We start from the raw sequence: 20695 nt of genomic DNA on the forward strand, positions 1-20695 counted from the left end.
CGTGTACCGCATGAGCAGTGAGCATGCGTTATTTTAACCAAGTCTTTATCCCATACACAAGAGAACTTACTAGACTACACAGACCTAGCCACACCATGGGCAACGTATGAAATGAGCTCCTTGGTGAATTCAAACCACATTGCCATAAGCCGAGAATGAGCTACGTCAGATTATACGCAACAAAAGGAGCACACGGTGATTAAGGTTCTTCAGTGCCAGGACGTTTGGCTGCAGGCAGACAGGAGAACACCTTGGTCATTCTCCTGAAGTATTTTCTGAAAGCCCACATTCCCAAGCCTCACTTGAATGTCTCATTACTTTGAACCTGCTTTCTAGTCAGGATCTATGAATACCAAACTGAGGGGGGGCAGATTTCTTCTTTGCTCTTAGACCTCACAAGTAGTTAGGGTATGGGACAAAGCTGACTGCACATCTAAGATCACTAATTATAGATGTTCTAAGTGCATCAATTTTGAATAGAAATATTTAAAACAAACATACCCAGAATGCATTGGATTTCACATAGGAAAGGGGAGTAGACTGTTGGCTGAAGTGTTTATTCTGTGTGGGAGTGAGAGTCTGATGTAATAGCCACTCTCTGCCCCTTACAAGAGGACCTGTATTTTAAAACTGACATTGTCAATATGTACTAAAAGGGGCTGTACCTTTTCCCAATTCTCCTATAACCCCAAGTACTGATGCCCGTGTCCTTCCACATGTGCTGTCAGCAGTGAAAGGGTTAACAGAATCTAGCAAGCTGAAGAAACACGAAAACAAACAAGAATAAACAACAAATAAAACATATACTAATGTTCTTAAGATATGGACATCATCAATACCTGTGTATAAAGATACATACATACATGCACACACACACACACACACACACACACACACACAGTGGAAAAAAAAAAAAAACCCAGACTCAAAGAATATCAATAAGGAGTTTTCACAAAAGAAAACATTATTAACATGCAAAACTATAGCTGAGCCTCTCAGTTCTAAAATACAGAGTTTACTTGCCACTCAGTTCTTGGGCCTCCTGTTTAAAATCAGAAAGCCAACAACAGATTTTACAGACTCACCCCCGGGAGGCATTTCAACCGAGACACGGTCACTGAGCACGCTCCCTCGGCTGTTGGAAGCATTCACTTGTATAGTGTAGTGTGAGCAAGGAACCAGTCCATCCACCAGCACCCAGCAGTTTCCTTCACCGCTGCGGATAGTTTTTGTACCACTGAGTAGGGTGTAGTTGTCACCTGCTGATTGAAGAGGAAAATTACACTTAATGGATATCTTCTGCAATTGCCTGAGTACTTTCTCGGATTGGTTTTGTGTTTTATGAAATGGCCACATATAAAACAGTTATAAAAATATATTCTCACAGGTCTTAGTAAAAGCACAAAGCAAAGAATGCCTCCTGACTGTTGGAGAGGGCCAGGCCTAGAACCTGGGCTTGGCTTTTTTAGTAATGTGTCTTCTCCCAAGATACCTGGTGTTTCTGAGTATCCAGCTTTTATCTGCAAGTTCCAAGTGGTGATTCTCACATAGTGCCACCATGAAAGTCAACTAAGGTCTTTCTTTTCTACACACAGCATAAAACCACCTGTTACTGTTCTTGGGCTTCTGAGCATAATATGTAACACAGCACATAGCTAAGAGGTATTCTGTGTGTCTGTGGCTCATCAATGTACATAGTCTGATTAACTGCCTGTGAACAGATCCACCCAGCTCTCTCATCACAATGAAAACAACACAGATTGCTGCTGCTATTTTGCTATAATTCACATAACTCACACCCACAAGACAAATGTAATCCGCGCAATTTGTACCTACAAGAGAAGTATGACCCATACAGTTCACACCTGCAAGAGAAACGCAAAACACTGGCATGTGCTTAAGATGTAAGTGCCTGGCATCCTGTTTCCTCAATAGCTGTTAACTATGTGCCAGTCATCAGAATCTATCACTGTTCAATTAAAATCTAGTGCTGTTCGATTGTCACCAACACAAATCTCATGTCATTTTAAAAAATCAGATAATATTCCAAATTCTAAGACTAACAGAAGTTGAACATATACAAGAAATATCTTTAAAGTTATTTGTAAATATTGATAATAGTTTCTGGTTGAAGGAAGTAGCTGAAATTTTTATTGTGACAACACATTCAGTTAAGTGTCTTCTGTGGCTTCAAGAAATACTGAATGCCACATAATAATTTGTCATTTTGGTCTTGAAATGGATACAACCAAAGGGTCAGCTATTCCAGAGAGTAACACTGTCTATGGACTAGAATGGTGAGAAACGTAAATGTTATTTATTTTTAATAATGAAGTATTCTCAGTTTATGGAGGGACACCAAGTCCGAGATGGAAATAGGGACTCTATCCTGCCATATATGTTATGACCTCAGGGTTTTAAAATTTAAGGGCTTCACTCCATTTGACTTTCATTCTGAATTGTGCCATTTGAACCCTCTGAGCTTCTCCGTGGCTACGTGGCTTGATTAAAGACTGCTGAGTGCCAACTGTATGCAAGGAGACTTTGGTGTCTACAAGATGACTCCTCAGATGCATAAAGCGTGGGCCCAATACCGGAGAAGTCTGCTAAGAGGGCACGCAGGTCCTGTCTGGTCATTGTCTCGGGACAATCACATGGTCAGCTTCAGGTCCCCGGACGCCAAGCTCTTCGGCAGCATTTTTACTAATGGCTAAAACGAAGGCGGCTGTTGTCACAAGCTCAGCTGTAAAATTCCAAAGAGGTCACCTTGTCCTACCGAGGAGACCCAGGCAGATGCTCATCTGGCAAGGAAGTTGTGTAATTTGCACATCATACGAAAGACTGAGAACTGTTAAACACCTACAAAATTCTACAATTATGACAGGAGAGTGTAATTTTACCTATTTCTAGCTAGGTGTGAACATAATAGTAAGCAGTTATGACCAAAATTCTGGAGAAAGTGCCCTTCTTGCCTTATTTGGATTGGAAGCTGTTTTTTTTTTTTTTTTTTTTTTTTTTTTCCTGAGCTGCAACAGAGACCCTGTCAGGAGCTCTGAAAATGGCATGGCAGAGAGAAATACATTAAGTACCACTTTACTCTAAGTTTGCCATATAACAACATTAATACGTGGTAATTATACAATTAGTTGTAACGTTAGTTTCTAGCTATAGAACAATGATTACTGAGTAATTATAAGAAGTATATAATTACTAAATAATTATGAAAAGGAAGCAATTACATAACCGGTTTGCTCTGCTCAAAAAAAAAAAAAAAAAAAAAAAAAAAACTGCACACGTGTATCTTCGGGAGCCATGCAGCCCAGTGAGTGCAATCTTTTCTCGTGCCTCCACAAATGCATGGTTCAGTTCAGAGAACCAAGAGTGAAGGCCAGGATTTCTACTCTCCATGAAGCTCGAAAATCCTCAGTTCAAAACCCAATGTGGATTGACATATTAGAGTACCTTCTCCATCCCGCCAACTCCACGCTTTCCTTTCTCCTTCACCTTGATGACTCTGGGCTCCCAGATAAAGGGAGCGGGTTGTTAAAATGCACAGTCCTGGATTGCACCTCTGGACTGAGCTGTGTGTGCTTTAGCGTTTTCCTCTGCTTCTACTCAGCTTTCTATGGGCTGGACAGGTGAATCTGCTTTTCTCAATCTTAAAAACTGAGCCAGCGAACCCTGAGGTGACAAGTAGCCCGTCACAGCCCTCTTTTCCTATTGGCTCTGCCTCAGGCCCTGTGGGTGTAATCATGGGTGTGTGGGTCCCTGCAACTTTCTGGGTTTGGGAACCAGATTTCGCCTTACTCTGAACCCCAGTCATTGCAATGTTTAGCAGAGCCTCTCTGATCCACACTGCTCTATCTTAATACGAGGCATTGGACTTCAAGACCGTCCGGGAGAGCCGAACTCTTTGCAGAATAGGCTGCTTTTAGCAACAATCCATGGTTCATCCACACTGGAGTTAGAGCTGCTTCATAAAATGCACGCACCCGAGTTCCACTTAAACCTCCTGAGTGAGGAGATCGGTAGAGGAAGCAGAAATCAACGAGGGACTGATTGATTGACAGGGTGAAATTGAGAGCCACCTGCTGAACTAGTTACCTGTAGTTATGCTATTTTAAAAACACTTATTTATTTTATGTGTATGAGTGCTTTACTTGTAATTATGTTTGGGTACCATGTGCGTTTCTGATGCACATACAGGTCAGAAGAAGGCACTGGATCCTGGAGCTGGAGTTACAGAATCACCAAATGGGTAGTGGGAACTGAACCTAGGTCTTATGTAAGAGCAGCCAGCGCTCTCAGCGTCTGAGCCATTGCTCTGGCCCCAACTCTTACGGTAATGATCACATTTCATTTCCTCTGCTCCTAAAAGAAACTGGACTCCCTAACTAGAAAAGCTTTTGACTCTGGATGTAGGCTATAAAATGTTTATTCAGTTAGTAAATTAGCTATAAAGAAAGAGTATAGTATATAAACATATCACACACACACTCATACATGCGCACACACATACACACACATACACACAGCTGATATGTAAACAAGACCTATCTTTGAAGGCTACAAAGTCTAACACAACTGTTGTGTGAGAAATTTTAACTTATGCATGAACAAAACCTTCAAAGTGAGTTATCAGCTATCACTGTGGTATCTGTGAGGACAGTAACTTCACCATTTCTCAGTATTTTCTTCTCCTTCTGCGCCCCTCTCATTCATGGTGCAGGGACTGGAAACAGGCATGTTACATAGCAAGGAGGGAACAGGTTTTATATAGATCTTAGAACTGACATCTCACTGTTACTACTGTATTGTGGGTATGTGTATTCTCTGTGCTGTTATGTATGTATCTGTAAAGGGGTGTGTTAAGGGGCAAGAAGAAGTCATCAGTTTCCTTAGAGCTGGGGTTCCTGGCAGGCCTGAGTTCTCTCGGAGGGTGCTGAGAACTGTATTAGGGTCCTTGGAGGGGCAACAACTACTCTCTTGATCAGGGACCCATTTCTCAAGGCCCCCCCCCCCAGTCATATAATCAAAGAAAAAAATGTGGCTAGTAACTGTCTGTAACTAGTTCCTAGGGATGTGACATCCTCTTCTAACCTCCTGGGTACCAGGCAAAGGCACAGGCGCAGGCACAGCTATATATAGAGGCAAAACATGTGTACACATAAAAAATAAACATCAGTCTTTAAAAATAAGAAATAGCTCTAGATACTTCAGGATGTGCCAAATTTTGAGGAGTCTTCAATGTTAAATCATCTAGTTTTCCTTTTCTATTTTATGTGGGGAGGAAGAGAAGGAGGAGGAGGAGGAAGAGAAGGAGGAGGAGGAGGAGGAGGAGGAGGAGGAGGAGAAAATAGCCAAAGTCTGTGTCACCCGGTTCAACAGCAGACCAACCGGTTTACCTGCTGCTCCTGGCTTCTAAAAGAGGACTCACTGAAACACTAACTGAATCCATGGATGTTTTCTAGGGAGAAAAACTTCAATACTCTTATTTGTTTAATAGCAGAATATTTTCTGTGCAATTATTTTGTTCAGTGAGATCCAATGTAAGTGGGTGTTGCCTTTGCATGTCAGATTCAGGATGTAAAGACGGTAATTGTCCAGGGACAGCATCCTATGGGATCCTCTTGATTGAAATCACGTAAGTGGATATCCTTTCTCATTCTTGTAATGTTCATTGTCACAAAAATTTTAATGCACCATATATTCCATAATTTTTTTCCTCTGCGCAGTGCCGCACTGACCTTTTCAATATTCTATAATTTGACTGGCTGGCCATTTCTGTTCTCTTCCTTTTTACGGCCTTATTAACTTGTAGGAAGAAGGTGAGGCAAACCACCAATCAGAGCCCATAATATTGCAAAGGTCAGCGTGGTTGTGCGGTGCCCTCGCACAGGGATACTGCGAGGCAGATATTAACATCCTGATATCTTATTCATGTGACAAAGACTGTAACAAGAACAGAAAACGGCACAACATGAATCCACTCTCCAGAAAGAGATTATAATGAGAAATGACAGCGAACAAACCAAACTGAATCTTGTTACATCGTGGTGATTTCATGTGTCACGCCCAGTGCCGCTCCACACCAGCCCTTGTCTGAATCCACTTAGACCTTAAGGTAGAAAAGGTGTGAACCAATTTTCCTACTTCTAGCTACGGAAGCTGTGTATCTTAGCATATTGAGCTCCCGATTTTAGAGGGGGTGTGCTTCATCCATCCCGATCGCTTTGTGCTTTGCCAATACCAAAGGGGGGGCATGGAAGGCCACACTGCGGCAGATCATGGCAGCCAGACCCCACTGGCACTGTGACAGGCACACAGGGAGCTGGGACACTCTAGACTGCCATTATCAGTATTTAAGCTTTTGCTGCTTCTTAATTGTTGAGACACTTTGAGATAATCTTTTAGATTATCTCACACAATATATTTTCCAAGTCTCATAACTCTATAGGTCTTTGAGTAGAAGGGGGTGTCACAGCTTCTGGGGGTTCATTCTGTAACTTATATACGGACTCAGCAACCTCTGACCTAGCAATGAGCCTGTGACCGCACAAAATGCTTATTGAAAACGGCATACCTAGTCTTTCTCTGCCTCTCACCTCACTCTTCTCCTTTGTCCTCTTTCCCTCTCTCCCTTTCTTTGACTCAGTTTTATTTATCCCAGCTAGTTTTGAATTTGGGATATCACCTACACTGGGTAGGAAGAGAGGGAGGGAGGGAGGGGGGAGAGAGGGAGGGAGGGAGGGGAGAAGAGCGGTCATTCTGAGCAGACACAGAAACTAAGGAAGACTTGAGAACATGCTTAGCCTTGTTATTCAGAAGAGAGAGAAGCCAAAGGATGCTCAGAGGTGAGAAAGCCCTCAGAGCCAGCTGTCCTGTAGATCTTCCTGATGGCTGAAAACACAAGAGCCCAGGAATGGGAAGTTATGAACTGGAAGCATCCTCACATGGCATTCACATCCTAGATGGGATGTAAATCCCACAGAATCCTGCCTACCTCATCATTCTATAATCTCTCTTTCTCTCTATCTGCTGCAGATATGTATAAGAATGCACAGGGCTTCGAGAGTATTCAAGGTTCATGTTAGTACAAGAAAAACTGAAAGTCAGAGAAGCCTGAGTTCAGGGCATCAGAAACTCTTACACATTGAGCAAGAGCCAAACAAGTGAAGGATCTGTATGACAAGAACTTCAAGTATCTGAAGAAGGAAATCAAAGAAGATCTCAGAAGATGGAAATATCTCCCATGCTCACGGATTGGCAGAATTAATATAGTTAAAATGGCCATCTTGCCAAAAGCAAGCTACAGATTCAGTGCAATCCCCATCAAAATTCCAACTCAATTATTCAGAGTTGAAAAGAGCAATTTGCAAATTCATTTGGAATAATGAAAAGCACACCGATAGCAAAAACTAATCTGAACAATAAAAGAAATCCCAGGGGAATCACCATCCCTGACCTCAAGCTGTATTACAGAGCAATAGTGATAAAAAACTGTATGGTATTGGTACAGACACAGGTAGATCAGTGGAACAGAACTGAAGATCCAGAAATGAACCCACACACCTATGGTTACTTGTTCTTTTACAAAAGAGCTAAAACCATCCAATGAAAATAGATAGCATTTTCAACAAATGGTGCTGGTTGAACCAGCAGGCAGCATGCAGAAGAATGCAAATTGAGCCATGTTTATCACCCCTTACAAAGCTCAAACGAGATATACTCAAACTAATAGAAGAGAAAGTGTAAAGAGCCTCGAACACATAGGCACAGGGGAAATTTTTCCTGAACAGAACACCAATGGCTTATGCTCTAAGATCAAGAATCAACAAATGGAACATCATGAAATTGCGAAGTTTCTGTAAGACAAAGGACACAGTCAATGGGACTAAACAGCAACCAACAGAATGGGAAAAGATCTTTGCCAATTTTACATCTGATAGAGGGCTAGTATCCAATATATTCAAAGAACTCAAGAAGTTAGACTCCAGAGAATCAAATAATTCTATTAAAAAATGTGGGACAGAAAAACCAAAGAATTCTCAACTGATGAATATCAAATGGTCAAGAGGCACCTAAAGAAATGTTCAACATCCTTATTTATCAGGAAAATGCAAATCAAAACAATCCTGAGATTCCACCTCACACTAGTCAGAATGGCTAAGTTCAAAAACTCAGGTGATAGCAGATGCTGTCAAGGATGTGGAGAAAATGAAACACTCTTCCATTGTTGGTGGGATTGCAAGCTGGTACAACCACTCTGGAAATCAGTCTGGTGGTTCCTCAGAAAATTGGGCATAGTTCTACCTGAAGACTCAGCTATACCACTCCTGGGTGTATACCCAAAAGATGCTCCAACATACAACAAGGTCACATTCTTCACTATGTTAATAGCAGCCTTATTTATAATAGCCAGAAGCTGGAAAGAACCCAGACGTCTTTCAACAGAGGAATAGATACAGAAAATGTGCTATATTTCACAATGGAGTACTACCCAGGTATTAGAAACAATGACTTTATGAAATTCTTAGGCAAATGGATAGAACTAGAAAATATCATTCTGAGTGAGATAACCCAACCACAAAAGAACACACATGATATGTACTCACTGACAAGTGAACACTAGTCCAAAAGCTTGGATTACCCAAAATACAATTTACAGACTACATGAAGATCAAAAAGAAGTAAGACAAAATGTACAGATGCTTCGGTCCTTCTTAGAAGGGGGTAAATATTCTCAGGAGGAAATGTGGAGACAAAGTTTGAAGCAGAGACTGAAGGAAAGGCCATTCAGAGACTGCCCCACCTGGAGATCCAGCACATATGCTACCACCAAATCTAGACAATATTGCTGATACAAAGAAGTACATGCCAAACAGGAGCCTGATATAGCTGTCTCCTAAGAGGCTCTGCCAGATCATGACAAATATAGAGGCAGATGTTCACAGTCAACCATTGAACTGAGAATGGGGTCCTAGTAGAGTAGTTAGAGAAAGAATTGAAGGAGCTGAAGGGGTTTGCAACCACATAAGAACAACAATACCAACCAACCAGAGCGCCCAGGGATTAAACCACTATCCAAAGCGTGCACATGGACAGACCCATGGCTCCAGCTGTATATGTAGCAGAAGATGGCCTTGTAGGGTATCAATGGGGAAAAAAAGCCCTTGGTCCTGCCAAGGCTCAATGCCCCAGTGTAGGGGATGTTAGGGCAGGAAGGCAGGAGGGTTTGGGAGGGTGGGGAGCACTCCCATAGGAACATTGTGAGGGGGAATGGGATTAGGGCTTTATGAAGGGGAAACCGGGAAAGGGGATAACATTTGAAATGTAAATAAAATATATCCAATTTTTTTAAGAAGGGAAAAAATCAAATATATTTCCACTGGATGAAGAAGAAGAAGAAGAAGAAGAAGAAGAAGAAGAAGAAGAAGAAGAAGAAGAAGAAGAAGAAGAAGAAGAAGAAGAAGAAGAAGAAGAAGAAGAGGAAGAAGAAGGAGAAAAAGAAGAAAGAAAGAAAGAAAGAAAGAAGAAGAAGCATGTAAAGGTATTCATAGCACCAAAACAGAACAAAAAACCAGATCAACCATGTAGCATGTAGCTTGAGGTGGGTTGGGGTGATATGTACCTTAAAAAGAAGAAAAAAATATTACAGAGAAACTCTGGAAATAGAAATAAAACAAACAAACTCTCATTAAGTATTTAGTAAACAAAATAGTTGAAACAAGTTAGATGCTAAAAACCAAAAGTGCAGAGCAATGGAAGGTTTTGTCGTAAGCACCATCTCATCTGCCAAGAGGCAGGCTGAGACACCGTAGCATGGTTCTCACTCAGCAGGACTCAAGTGGCCAGGAATATAATCTTGATGCAGGAAGATTTGACTTGGCTAGCTGCTTTGTTGTGACTGAAAGGCAAGGAGGGAAGGTCAAGAGCCTGTGGCCATTGCCTCTTGGTCAGAAGTTTCTACTAGCAGAATCCACATTTTAATGGAGAGAATCAATGGCTAGGGTTGTCTAGAAAGCTCTAAGGTTGCTGAGCCTCCAGCGGCAGAACTATGATTCTCCAGGGCCGCCAAGTTGTGTCCTGATATGGCAGGGGCTGCTCTGGTGTCTGCTGGATGGCGTGCCTGTCTGGGCCAATCTGCCTGTGGAAGTGAGTATACACAACTCTACCTTCTGTCCAACTTGCTGAGACACTGAATTTCCTGTTCACAGACTGAATTTGGCCCTGTTGCCTCCTATTAACACACCACCCATGAGACCCTAAAGGTCAGAGAGGAAGTTCACCATTTGTTAGCGTGCCTTATTTAGCAGTGGGGTTTTGACCTTCTTTTACATTAAATAAACTTTAATAGCATCCATTCACTTCTGGGAGACGATGTAAAGGAGAGCTCAAATGCCTAAGGAAAGTCCAGATATCTTCAAACAAGAAGAAGAGGCTACCCTAAAATATCACCACACGTGGAAAGTGTGGAGCTGCTCTCGCCTTGGGATTTAAGAAGAGAAGCAAAGGAGAAAACAAAATCCTGCCTTGTCATATGTATTGTTAAGGGACCTACTATGTGCTTTAACCTGTGGGAGAAATTGGCTTAGAAATTAACCAGTAGCCACAACAGCAACTATAATACGGAACCAAGAGTAGCCAAAGTTCGTAAGGTAGAAATGTTTGTAAAACAAAGAGAGTCAGCTATATAAATGCCCTCTCGAGCAGCAACTTAATCAATTTTTGTTCTGCAATTTAAAGTTGGACTACCTTTCTCTGTTTAGTCCCACAGATGGTGTCTTTGCAGCCTGGTTAATTATAGGATGAAAAGAACCAGCTTGAATCCCCCCCAGAGATGTTTAACTTTCCTTAGCGATTTTCTCATTGTTAACTCAGAGAAGTTGGTGCAGTAGAGTTCTAAAATAAATGTATTAAAATAGACAACACCTCTGTCATTGGGCAGGTTTATGTACTTGCTTCACAGAGACCTAAGAATGCATCTCATTTCTACAAACGACTAGGCTTTGGTTAAAAAGACCTGTTGTTTGAAAACTGGACCTCACTTGAAGAAAACTACTGAGAAATCACAACAGTGTAACGATGCAGCGAGATCTTCAGAGTCTGTATCTTTCCATCTCTGTTCGTTTGGGGGCTTCCTTTGCTAGTATACAGTGGTGATTATGAGGATGACAACAATTATCTGCTTTTTAAACACATCCATAACTCACAGATGCCAATAAGAATATGCAGTTCTCCGGGGAGATGATCAGAAGGGAAATGACTGAAAAGCAGACCGGGGGGATCTCTAATCCATAGTCAAATATCTAGATTGATTGTGTCACTTGCACCTGTATTGATTTCAATTGGAGTTGCTCACCCAGGGGAAAAATAAAAATGTGGAATAAAACTGATTTATGAGAACAAAATAAATCCTTTTGTGAGCAGTAATGAATTGGTACTATTTAACCCTTTCAATCACAAACTGAAAAGTCTATTTATTTCTTCGAGAAATGCTGAGCTAGCCAAAAGAAGTCACATTAAAGTTCTGCAAGCCACTACCCTTGGCCACCAGTCCGGGGAAGACGTGCCACTCCAAACTTGATGGAAGGCAAGGGTTGACATATGGCATACTTTCCCCTTTCCTAGGCCAACTTCAAAATGTCATCACGCTGATGGACTGGCAGGCCCACCATATTAGTGAATCGGTCAGTAAATGTTTTCTGGGCTTATTTGCGTGATTTATTAAGCAGTTGAGACAGGAGAACAGAAGCTGGCAGTGGAGGGCACCAAACGCATCTACCTCCCCCCAATTTAATGTAAATATTCATTGGTTTAACTTAAAACTTGGTAGATGGCAGCTAAATTGAAGGCTTTCCCATAGATAAACAAGATATTTGGGACAGATAGCATTCTGCATGATCTGGAGCAAGGATGTGGTTCATAGAATATGTTGTATCTTGAAAATTTGTTTGGTTTATAGAAAACCTAGACAAGTGTTAATTTTGTCCCTTGAAAACATTGATGAACTATGCATTCAATTAGGGAAAAAAAAAACCAAACATGTCCCCCACGTTCCTTAATATCTAGTAGATTAAACATAGCCAGTACTTTGTGATTGCTTTTTATCTCTTGATTTTGCCCCTGAGCCTCGCTCCCCATGTGTGCTCTGAGATCCGCCTGCACAGACTCACTCAACATGGACGGAAGCAATTGCCTACACTTAGAGACACTGCTCAGCACGTTGCATTTAAAGGCCTTTTCTCACAAGGAACCAGTTATTAGGGCGAGTGAAAGAGAGACTTTAAGGGATTCACTTAATCCCAAGAAGATAATGAAGAGGAATTTTGAATGGTTCAAAAACGCCCCTACCACGATGAGTAATGGCCTTTGGATCCTTCGTTCTTGGGTTTTAAGGTCTCATAGCTAAAATTGCCCAGAATATTTGCTATAAAAATGTTCTTGTTTGTCTTGTCTCATCTCATCTTCCCTTCCCTCTCTTCTCCTCTCCCCTCCTCTCCTCTCCTCTCCTCCCCTCCCCTTCCCCCTCCTCTTTTCTCCTCTCCTCCCCTCCCCTCCCCCCTCCTCCCCTCTCCTCTCCTCTCCTCCCCTCCCCTCCCCCCTCCTCCCCTCCCCTCCCCTCCCCTCCCCCCTCCCCTCCCCTCCCCTCCTCTCCTTTCCTCTCCTCTCTTCTCTCTTCCTTCCCCTCTAGCTCCCCCTCTTTTCTACTCAGTCCCTGTTTTATTTATTTTTTACCACTGTGGGATGACAAATTCAGCATCATATTAAGGGCTAGTAGATGATTCAATGGGTTGTTGCAGCACAAAGCCTGCATCTGATCCCTAAACCCATGTGAACAAAGCCACGCATGGGGCAGCAAGATGAGTCATAGGGTAAAGGCAGGTGCTTCCTGTCTTGAAGACTTAAGTCCAATTCCCACATGTGAACTGTTGCACCCAGGCACCCACAGAATTATACACATACAATAAGAAAAGGCAAAAATTTCAAAGCCGAAAAATGGTGGCTCGTACCAAAGCTAGTAGATGCCTGCTCTTGAAAGGCAGCAGAGAGACACTGTTCCTCAAAAAGCAAGTACATGTCACTAGAAAATTGGTCCCTGAAATTCCCTTTGTATCCTAGATGTACATGCACATATGTGTGTATCTGCACATACACATATGCCTGTTCACTCACATAAATGCATGCACATGAGTGTGCATATGTGCTTGTGTGTGTGTGTTCATGCCCTCATGAAGCATATCAAAAACTAGGAAAAGAGGCTAAAATATCTACAGTCTGAGGACACACATTGTTATCCTGTTAATATTGTGTTGCCTTTTGTCCTGTACGTGTTCTATTTATTTGTTTGCTGCTGTGTAAGCTTTTGGCACATTTGTAACTTCTGCTTCCTGTTCTGCAGATGTGACACTATATGTTACCTTAGCGATGCATGTGCATTGGTACAATCTTAATCTTTCTATTATTCTTCATAATGCACAAACCGTGGACATTCAGGGACATTCTCTACTCCATTGTCCACATCCTCTGCTTCACCCTACATAGCCCCAACTTGAGTTTGATGACACAGAATACCAGGGGCATACTTTTACAAATAGTTTCTTGTGTCAATCTGACTTTTTGCTTTTAAAACATTTAGGAACGTAAAATTCTAGTGGTCTCAGTCTATAAAAATAGATATGAACTGTATTCTTCTCATACCGGATCTATTTTAATAGTCTGAAGTTAATTACCATGAACAAATAATCGAGCGGATTCTTTGTTTGGCGTGTCTGTAAATCGAATGGGTTATATCTGCAGCAAGAGACTTGAGCCTGAGGTCTTTCCATTCACGTGACTGTTCACTCTGTGTTAGGGTGGTATCCAGCTGGTGTCCCGTAATCAACCAGAGTGCATTTTTAAGCACATTTGATGTCTTCAGAGGGGTGGAAAAATGGTTAACCCAGAGATTTATAAACATGCAAAGAGGCCGGCGACAAGAGTGGTGTGCTTCTAAAACACCACCGTTCCATTAGCACTACAGGAAAAACAAGTGAACACAACCACAAAAGTAAAATATGTGAACAAAACTCCAACGAGAAATACGACTTCTTTGTGTAGAAAATTACAAAACTTTACCGGAAGATATAAAGTACTTAAATGAACGGAATGATGATTCATCTCAGCAGGTGAGAAATACCTACAGATTTTAATTCCTTAACAATAAATTTATTAGGGAGAGAAGCCATTAAACAAACCTGTGGTATTTTGTTCAAGTTAATCTGACGTGCAGTCAGGAGGATATGCATATGAGAACCCAGATCTTCAATTACAACGCATAATGAGCTGGAGGGCGAGAGAGAACTTTACTTAAAGATACACAAGCATTGAAAAGGTTTTAGCTGTTAGAACCAGCAAATTAACTGAGCACATGGGTGATCTGTGAGACAGATAGAGGGGGGAAAACAAGCATCTCAGAAGCCAGAGGCTGTGCAGCTGGGAACAGTGGAGTCAGCCAAGTCCAGCGACACATATGTTCCAGCTCCAGACACAGAATATGTTTCACACACAATAATAAGCAAATGTTTAACTAGCCAACATTGTAGCACCATTTCAGTTCTCATAAACATACAAAAATAAGTTGGGTAAAATACATAATGTCAGAATGACTATTAAGCCCCATCCATAATACTTAGGCTGCCTTGAAGATCCAGATCAGGTTTTAAGGCCTAGAATATATATATGAAAAAGAAAGCTAAAGCAACCTCTCATTTTTCCAGTCGAATTAGCATAGTTAGAACCAGATGGACGTATGTGCACATACATGGTCAGAAGGCATCTGAATTGACATGGCTTTTCCCAGAAATGTTATGGCAATAAAAATCAATAAATTATCTAAAAATTCCAGAATCTGTAATCTAGAAAAAAATTTAAAAGCCGGAAGTCATAAAGAAATATGCAGAAATACTGAAGAACCCAACTCCAAGCAAAGGGTGTTGATGATGTTTTAGAGTGTTTATATTAGGTCATAGTGCACATGTGAGCATGTGTGTGCATGTGGAATAATGCAAAGAGACATTCCCATGGCCTTATATTAGGAATAAAATCCAAGAAATGCTTACAGTAAATTTCAAATTTATCTGTTTGTCTGTCTGTCTACCTACCTACCTACTTACCTATCTATCTATGTATATATCTACCTATCTATGTCTGTCTGTCTGCGTCTACCTATTTAGGTATGTATGTGTCTACATATGTATGTATCTATCTACATATATATATACATATATGTATCTATCCTATATTTTCCTATCTATCTATCTATCTATCTATTTATCTATCTATCTATCTATCTAATCATGGATATGTATCTACGTATGTATGCATGTATGTATCTACTTATCTATGTCTATCTGTCTGACTGTATTTATCTATACGTCTATTTATGTCTGTTTATATCTGTCTGACTGTATATATGTATGTATCTATCATCTATCTATCAATAGATCTATTATTTTGTTTATTAGCACAACCCCATACTTTTATCCACCTTACAAACCTCACAGATGCATTCCTCCTGGGATCATCTTCTTGTTGGCTCTTAATCATCTGTTCCAGTTACTTTCAATGGCACTGGCCTGAAGTCCTTTCCTGACCCCAATGGATAATAAGTTTGTTATTACATAATGTCTTAGTGATAAATGATTTTGGCTTAACCACCCTTAAGTTTGTAATCCTGTACTTTTAAAAGGTTGTTTGGCTAATTTTCATCATCTCTGTGACAGGTGGAGTCCCTCTCTACAGGGACTACACTTCCTTAGTTCCGCTCTGCTCCAGCGCTGTCATCATCTCTCTTGCTTTGCAGGACAAGCTAGATGCCAGGGTGTGGTATGGACAAATGAATACATATTTGAATTTGATTCTCTGTTTGTAAATTTCTCTTTTTAGGAGGGCTAAAAAAAAAGTTCTTTCAATCTCTCTCTAAAATTGTATGTGATTTTCTTTTTTCTTTCTTGGCAAATGTTCACAAACTAATAACCCAAGCTTCTGAAAACTATTCAAAGTAGAGTTTTTAAAAATTGCTTCATAAGACTCTTAGATTTTTGTGTCCCTAATAATTAAGCAAATTAACATCTTAAGAACACACAGTTGGGACCTGCTGTTGTTAAGTGGGCTGTTGTCAGTATTAGGACTAAGTAAATTCATGTGATTCTACAGCTGGGAGACTCTTGGGTCTCATGAGTCTGCAGATGGAGGAGCAGCCCTTCCCCAATTACACATGTCCAATCCTGAAGCCTACCTAGCAAGGGAGATCTGGGAATGAGAGACGTGATTCCCTGCCCTAGGAGGAATGTGTCATAGGACCTGGGTAATGGTGCCAGGTAAAGTTTTCTCTTTCCCTATGTAACAAATTCTCCAAGTCCATTCTGAAGTCAACTCAAGGGTAACCATTATGTATTCCAGTAATTTACTGAAGAATGCCTCATTATCACATTCAGATCACTAAACGTCATAGGAATGCTTGTGTTCCTCAAGCATCCATAAGCGGACGGACATTCATGCTGCGCTATCACTCAACAGGTGCTGAGCACTCGTCATAGGAAAATGAGTGAACCCACTCCAAAGAGGTGAATGGTGGGGCCAGCACAGGCTTAATTACATCTGCTTCTTGGATGACTCATAGACATGCAGCCCCCCCAAACAAGGTCTGAGGGTTCCTCGGTGCTTTAAGTTTTACTCCTTCTTAATAGAAATAGGAATTTTATTTTTTTCAACTCTGCCAAGGGCATAGGCATTTTGTTGGGGGTGCTGATTCACATGAGCATCTCTGGAAGGAGTTAGAAAGAGCACGCTCTTCTATGATGGCATACAGAGGAGGGAGAACTTGACCCTGGCCTGCTCACCTTCTGGGATATTTGTGGCTGGAAATCTGTGACTCTGGATGTGGTCCATGGTACCTATTTATATAAACCATCACTCTGTTGTTGCCTCTGTTGACATGGTGGCTCAGGGACACTTATTCATTATGTCAGGAAAACAGCCAATTAGATATCAGACACAAATCCAATATGCTGCTCTTATGAGGGTTGAGGGGAGATGGGTTCTAAAACAAGTTTGATAAATTAATGCTTAACTCTATTCTTGTAGAAGGCTCTTTCCCAATAGTATTTTCCAATAGCCTTATTGGCCATGATGTGATGTAGAATGCGAAATGTCAATATTTGCTCTAAATATACATTCTCTAGCCAAAAATTTAAAATGGCATAGATCTTATTTTTGCAAACAACACGCAGTTATTTCTAAGCCAGACGGATGTGCCTTTAAGAATCCTTCACTTTCTCATTTACATTTTTCCTTTTTTTCCCAGAAAGGCATAAAAAATGCCACAGTAGCTGTAACTTTTCCTTTACTTCCTCTTTTGTCTTTGCATGCGATCTTGTTTCCCAAATTAATAGTAGCTGTGTGACTATATTTATGATATCTCCTATGACGATATAAAAGCATGTGCAATGGTCAGGGAGAAAGGTTTGGGATCCCCTTCCACAATGCTCATTTACTGTCTTCTCTATCTCTGTAAAGAACTATATGTTGAAATTGTCTCCCACAAATAGATACATAGTTGCAACTATCACTTGTCTGCCCTTGATGGGAAGTCAGATAACAGACTATCATGGCTTCCCCATTCTTTTCCTGGATGATGTTCTCTGGAGCTGTGGTGAGGTGTGGGGAAGGGGATGCCTCCAGAGGATCCATATTGAGGCATCATCCCTTCATCCTCAGGGACCATCCACAAGAGGGTATAGTATAGAATAGAGTTTATTCCGGGTATGGCGCGGGAGGTAAGAAGGTAGTAGGAGTGTGGGGGGGAGAGGTAGAGAAGAAGAGGAGTAGAAGCTGGCCACGAGCACTTGGAGGGGGCAGAGGGAATGGGGAGAGAGTGGGTGTTGGGATTCTGTATACTTCACCCCTCAATTAACCTGGCAATAGCCAGGTATGCTCCACCCCAGTGACCTGACACTATATAGGGGGCTGTTTACCCCCTCCTCTCTCTTTTGCTCTCTGTCTTGCTCTCTCTTTTGCCTTGTCTTTCTCCCTTACCCCTCCTCTTCCCCTTCCCTTCTTCCCTCTCCCTCCGCTACTTCTCTACTCCTCTATTCCTCCTCCTCTTCTCTCTCTCTGCCTGTACTACCCTCTTAACTCCCCCATGACCTGAATAAATTCTATTCCATACTATACATCATGTGGCTGGTCTCTCAGGGGGAAGGGATTCCCAACATGGATGCCCCAGAGGCATCTCCCTTGCCCCCAGGCCTTGCTGCACCTCCATGGGCCATATCCCCCCCCCACCCACTCTCTTCATCCTTTTCTTTACATTGGTGCCAAAATGTGGGATGCCATTTTTTAACAACAGTGGGGTCAGGAAGGCAAGAGCAAGAGAACAAGAGGGCGAAAGAGCAAGAGGATGAGGAAGGGCAAACAATTCCTTTTGAAGCAACAGACCTACCTGGCTATTACTGTGTGGAGCTTACACAGAATGCTAACACCATTGAAGCTTATATTCTCAAAATACAGACCCTGGAGTCAGGACAAACAGCCCTAAGAAACAGATGAACAAGATGCCAGCTCAATATTTGGTAGTAAAGGTAGCAGAGGTTTCCAGGCCGACAAAGCGCTTTCTTTTTCTCTTTTTCCTTTTCCTCAGCTCCCCGTTCCTTCCACCCTGGAAATTTTCCACCACAGCATCTCGGCTCAGTCTGACTGCCCTTCCCTCCAACTCATTACTGGAAATGAATTCAAATTGCTTGAAAAGAAGTGTCCTCTTTCATCTTCCCACCGACTGACACACAGCTACAAAGTTCTCCGAGGGGATTCCAAGTTACAAGCTGTCCTGCATCCCGGGGACAATTCCCCCACTGCACTCCGTCCCTGGGGGCAGAGTGTCATATATACTGCGTGGCTTGCCAACAGGACTTGGAAAATACACAGCTCCCTCCACAGTGGAAAACAGGCCCCAGGGACGATAAAACAAAGCAGCCCCTTTCCTTGCAGCCCTAGCCTTCCTTCCCGCAGTCTCTTGCAACTAGAAGAAGGAATTTTCAGGGTTCATTATTTTCTTTTACCTTCCCGAGAAAACAAATGCTCCTTCTGCTTTGTAATTTATTTTTAAACACAGTTTATTGGAGTGGGGAGACAGGGAGACTGGGTACGGGAAGGAGGAGATCATGTGCAAAATCCCTGTGTCTCTCTAGGTAACCTTGACCCACACTCTGCATTTTCCTAGTTCTTTTCTCATTTGTTGAGATCTGCAGCATTTGACTAGTCACAGGCTCTTCCTGGTGACTGACAGCTCCTAGGCAGGAGCATGGGAAGGGGTGTGGACCACACAGGCACTCCTGTTTTCTGAGCCCAGGAGAGGAGAGAAATGCTCCTTCAGGTGCCCCTCCTTTGTCTTCTGCTGGAGGCAAATTCCATTAATATGAAAGGAAGCACCACCTTGCAGGGGCTCTGTAGGCTGAAAAAAACATGTTTTCTACTATTCATCAAATCACCCCAAATAACCAGACCCTCCCATTCTTTAGTATTTCCTATACCATCCTGAGTCCAGGGACACAAGGCTCATCCCTCCTCTAAACACTCTTATCTATGAGTATTTTGCATCTTTGTACTTTGTTGTTGTTGTTGTGGGTTTTTATTTTTGTGTTTGTTTTTGTTATTTTGTTTGATTTTGTTTGTTTGTTTGTTCTTGTTTACAGCCATTGCAGAAAGACAAGTCACAAAAGACAAAGAATGTTTAACCCTGTGGGAAGCCCTGTGGAAAGAGGAATCAACACCAGGCTCTCCTAGTGGCCCTCTGGGCACCTGTCTTAGTCCTGTGTCACCTATCCCATCTACGTCTGAAACACTATGTTGATTCTAAATTATTCTTCATTAGAAAAATATGTTATTGCCAAATGTCTGTTTAATTCCTCCACAAAGACAAGAGGTGTCTATTGCAGAAAATTAAAAAAAAATCTTAGTTCATAAAAAAGGGGAAAAAAAGGGACTATAAGCCATTCCTAAATATAATCATGCAGAGATAATGCCTTTTAAATTACTGTTTTCTGTTGGTTTTTGTATGGTGGCTATCAGTTCTTCTGAGCAAGGGAAACACAATTGATGCTCATTTCACCTTTACTCTTTTCTCTTTCCCTGACACTTCCCGATCTCAGACTGCTTCATGCCTTTGTTCTTTGGGGAGACCCCCTCTTGTTTGAGGTGTCCCTGAGGGAGAAATACCTCATACAATGTTCTGCCTGTGTCTAGTCTGCGGTGGAACTTCCAGAAACCACAAAGTCGAGGTTACAGCAGTAACAGGTTATCAATCTGCATACACACTAAAGACATTTCCCTTGGAGATGTTGCAAAACTCCTTCCATTCACCCTCTTTCTATTTTTTCAATAACCCAAGGCCTCTATCTCACACTAGTGTCTTTATTCTGTGCTACAACCTCAAATAGGGGATTTGAAGAAAGGGGCATTTGAAGCTGAATCCTGAGCTGCTGTGCACAAAGGACTCTGCAATTAGAACATCTCAGACACAAAACAATCTGCCAGGTCATCAAGCACTGAAGATCACTTCCCAGGCCATTCAGAGGAAGGATAATGAAGAGGTAAACAGTTCACCGAAGACTCCACAATCACTGCTCAGAAAAAGAGCAGGATGTGTGGCTAAGGC

General features: G+C 41.8%; 1 protein-coding gene across 1 annotated transcript in view; it reads right to left on the reverse strand.

The window, feature by feature from the left end:
* Positions 1-20695, reverse strand: part of USH2A (usherin) — a gene marked incomplete at both ends in the record, with an annotated part of 645989 nt that overhangs the window by 267485 nt on the left and 357809 nt on the right. The window contains one exon of the mRNA XM_080923960.1: positions 1086-1262. Coding sequence (XP_080780086.1) covers positions 1086-1262 — 177 coding nt within the window. The remainder of the gene's footprint in view (positions 1-1085; positions 1263-20695) is intronic.

Source organism: Micromys minutus (genome assembly GCF_963924665.1).
Source record: "Micromys minutus genome assembly, chromosome: 1".
NCBI classification, from domain to species: domain Eukaryota; kingdom Metazoa; phylum Chordata; class Mammalia; order Rodentia; family Muridae; genus Micromys; species Micromys minutus.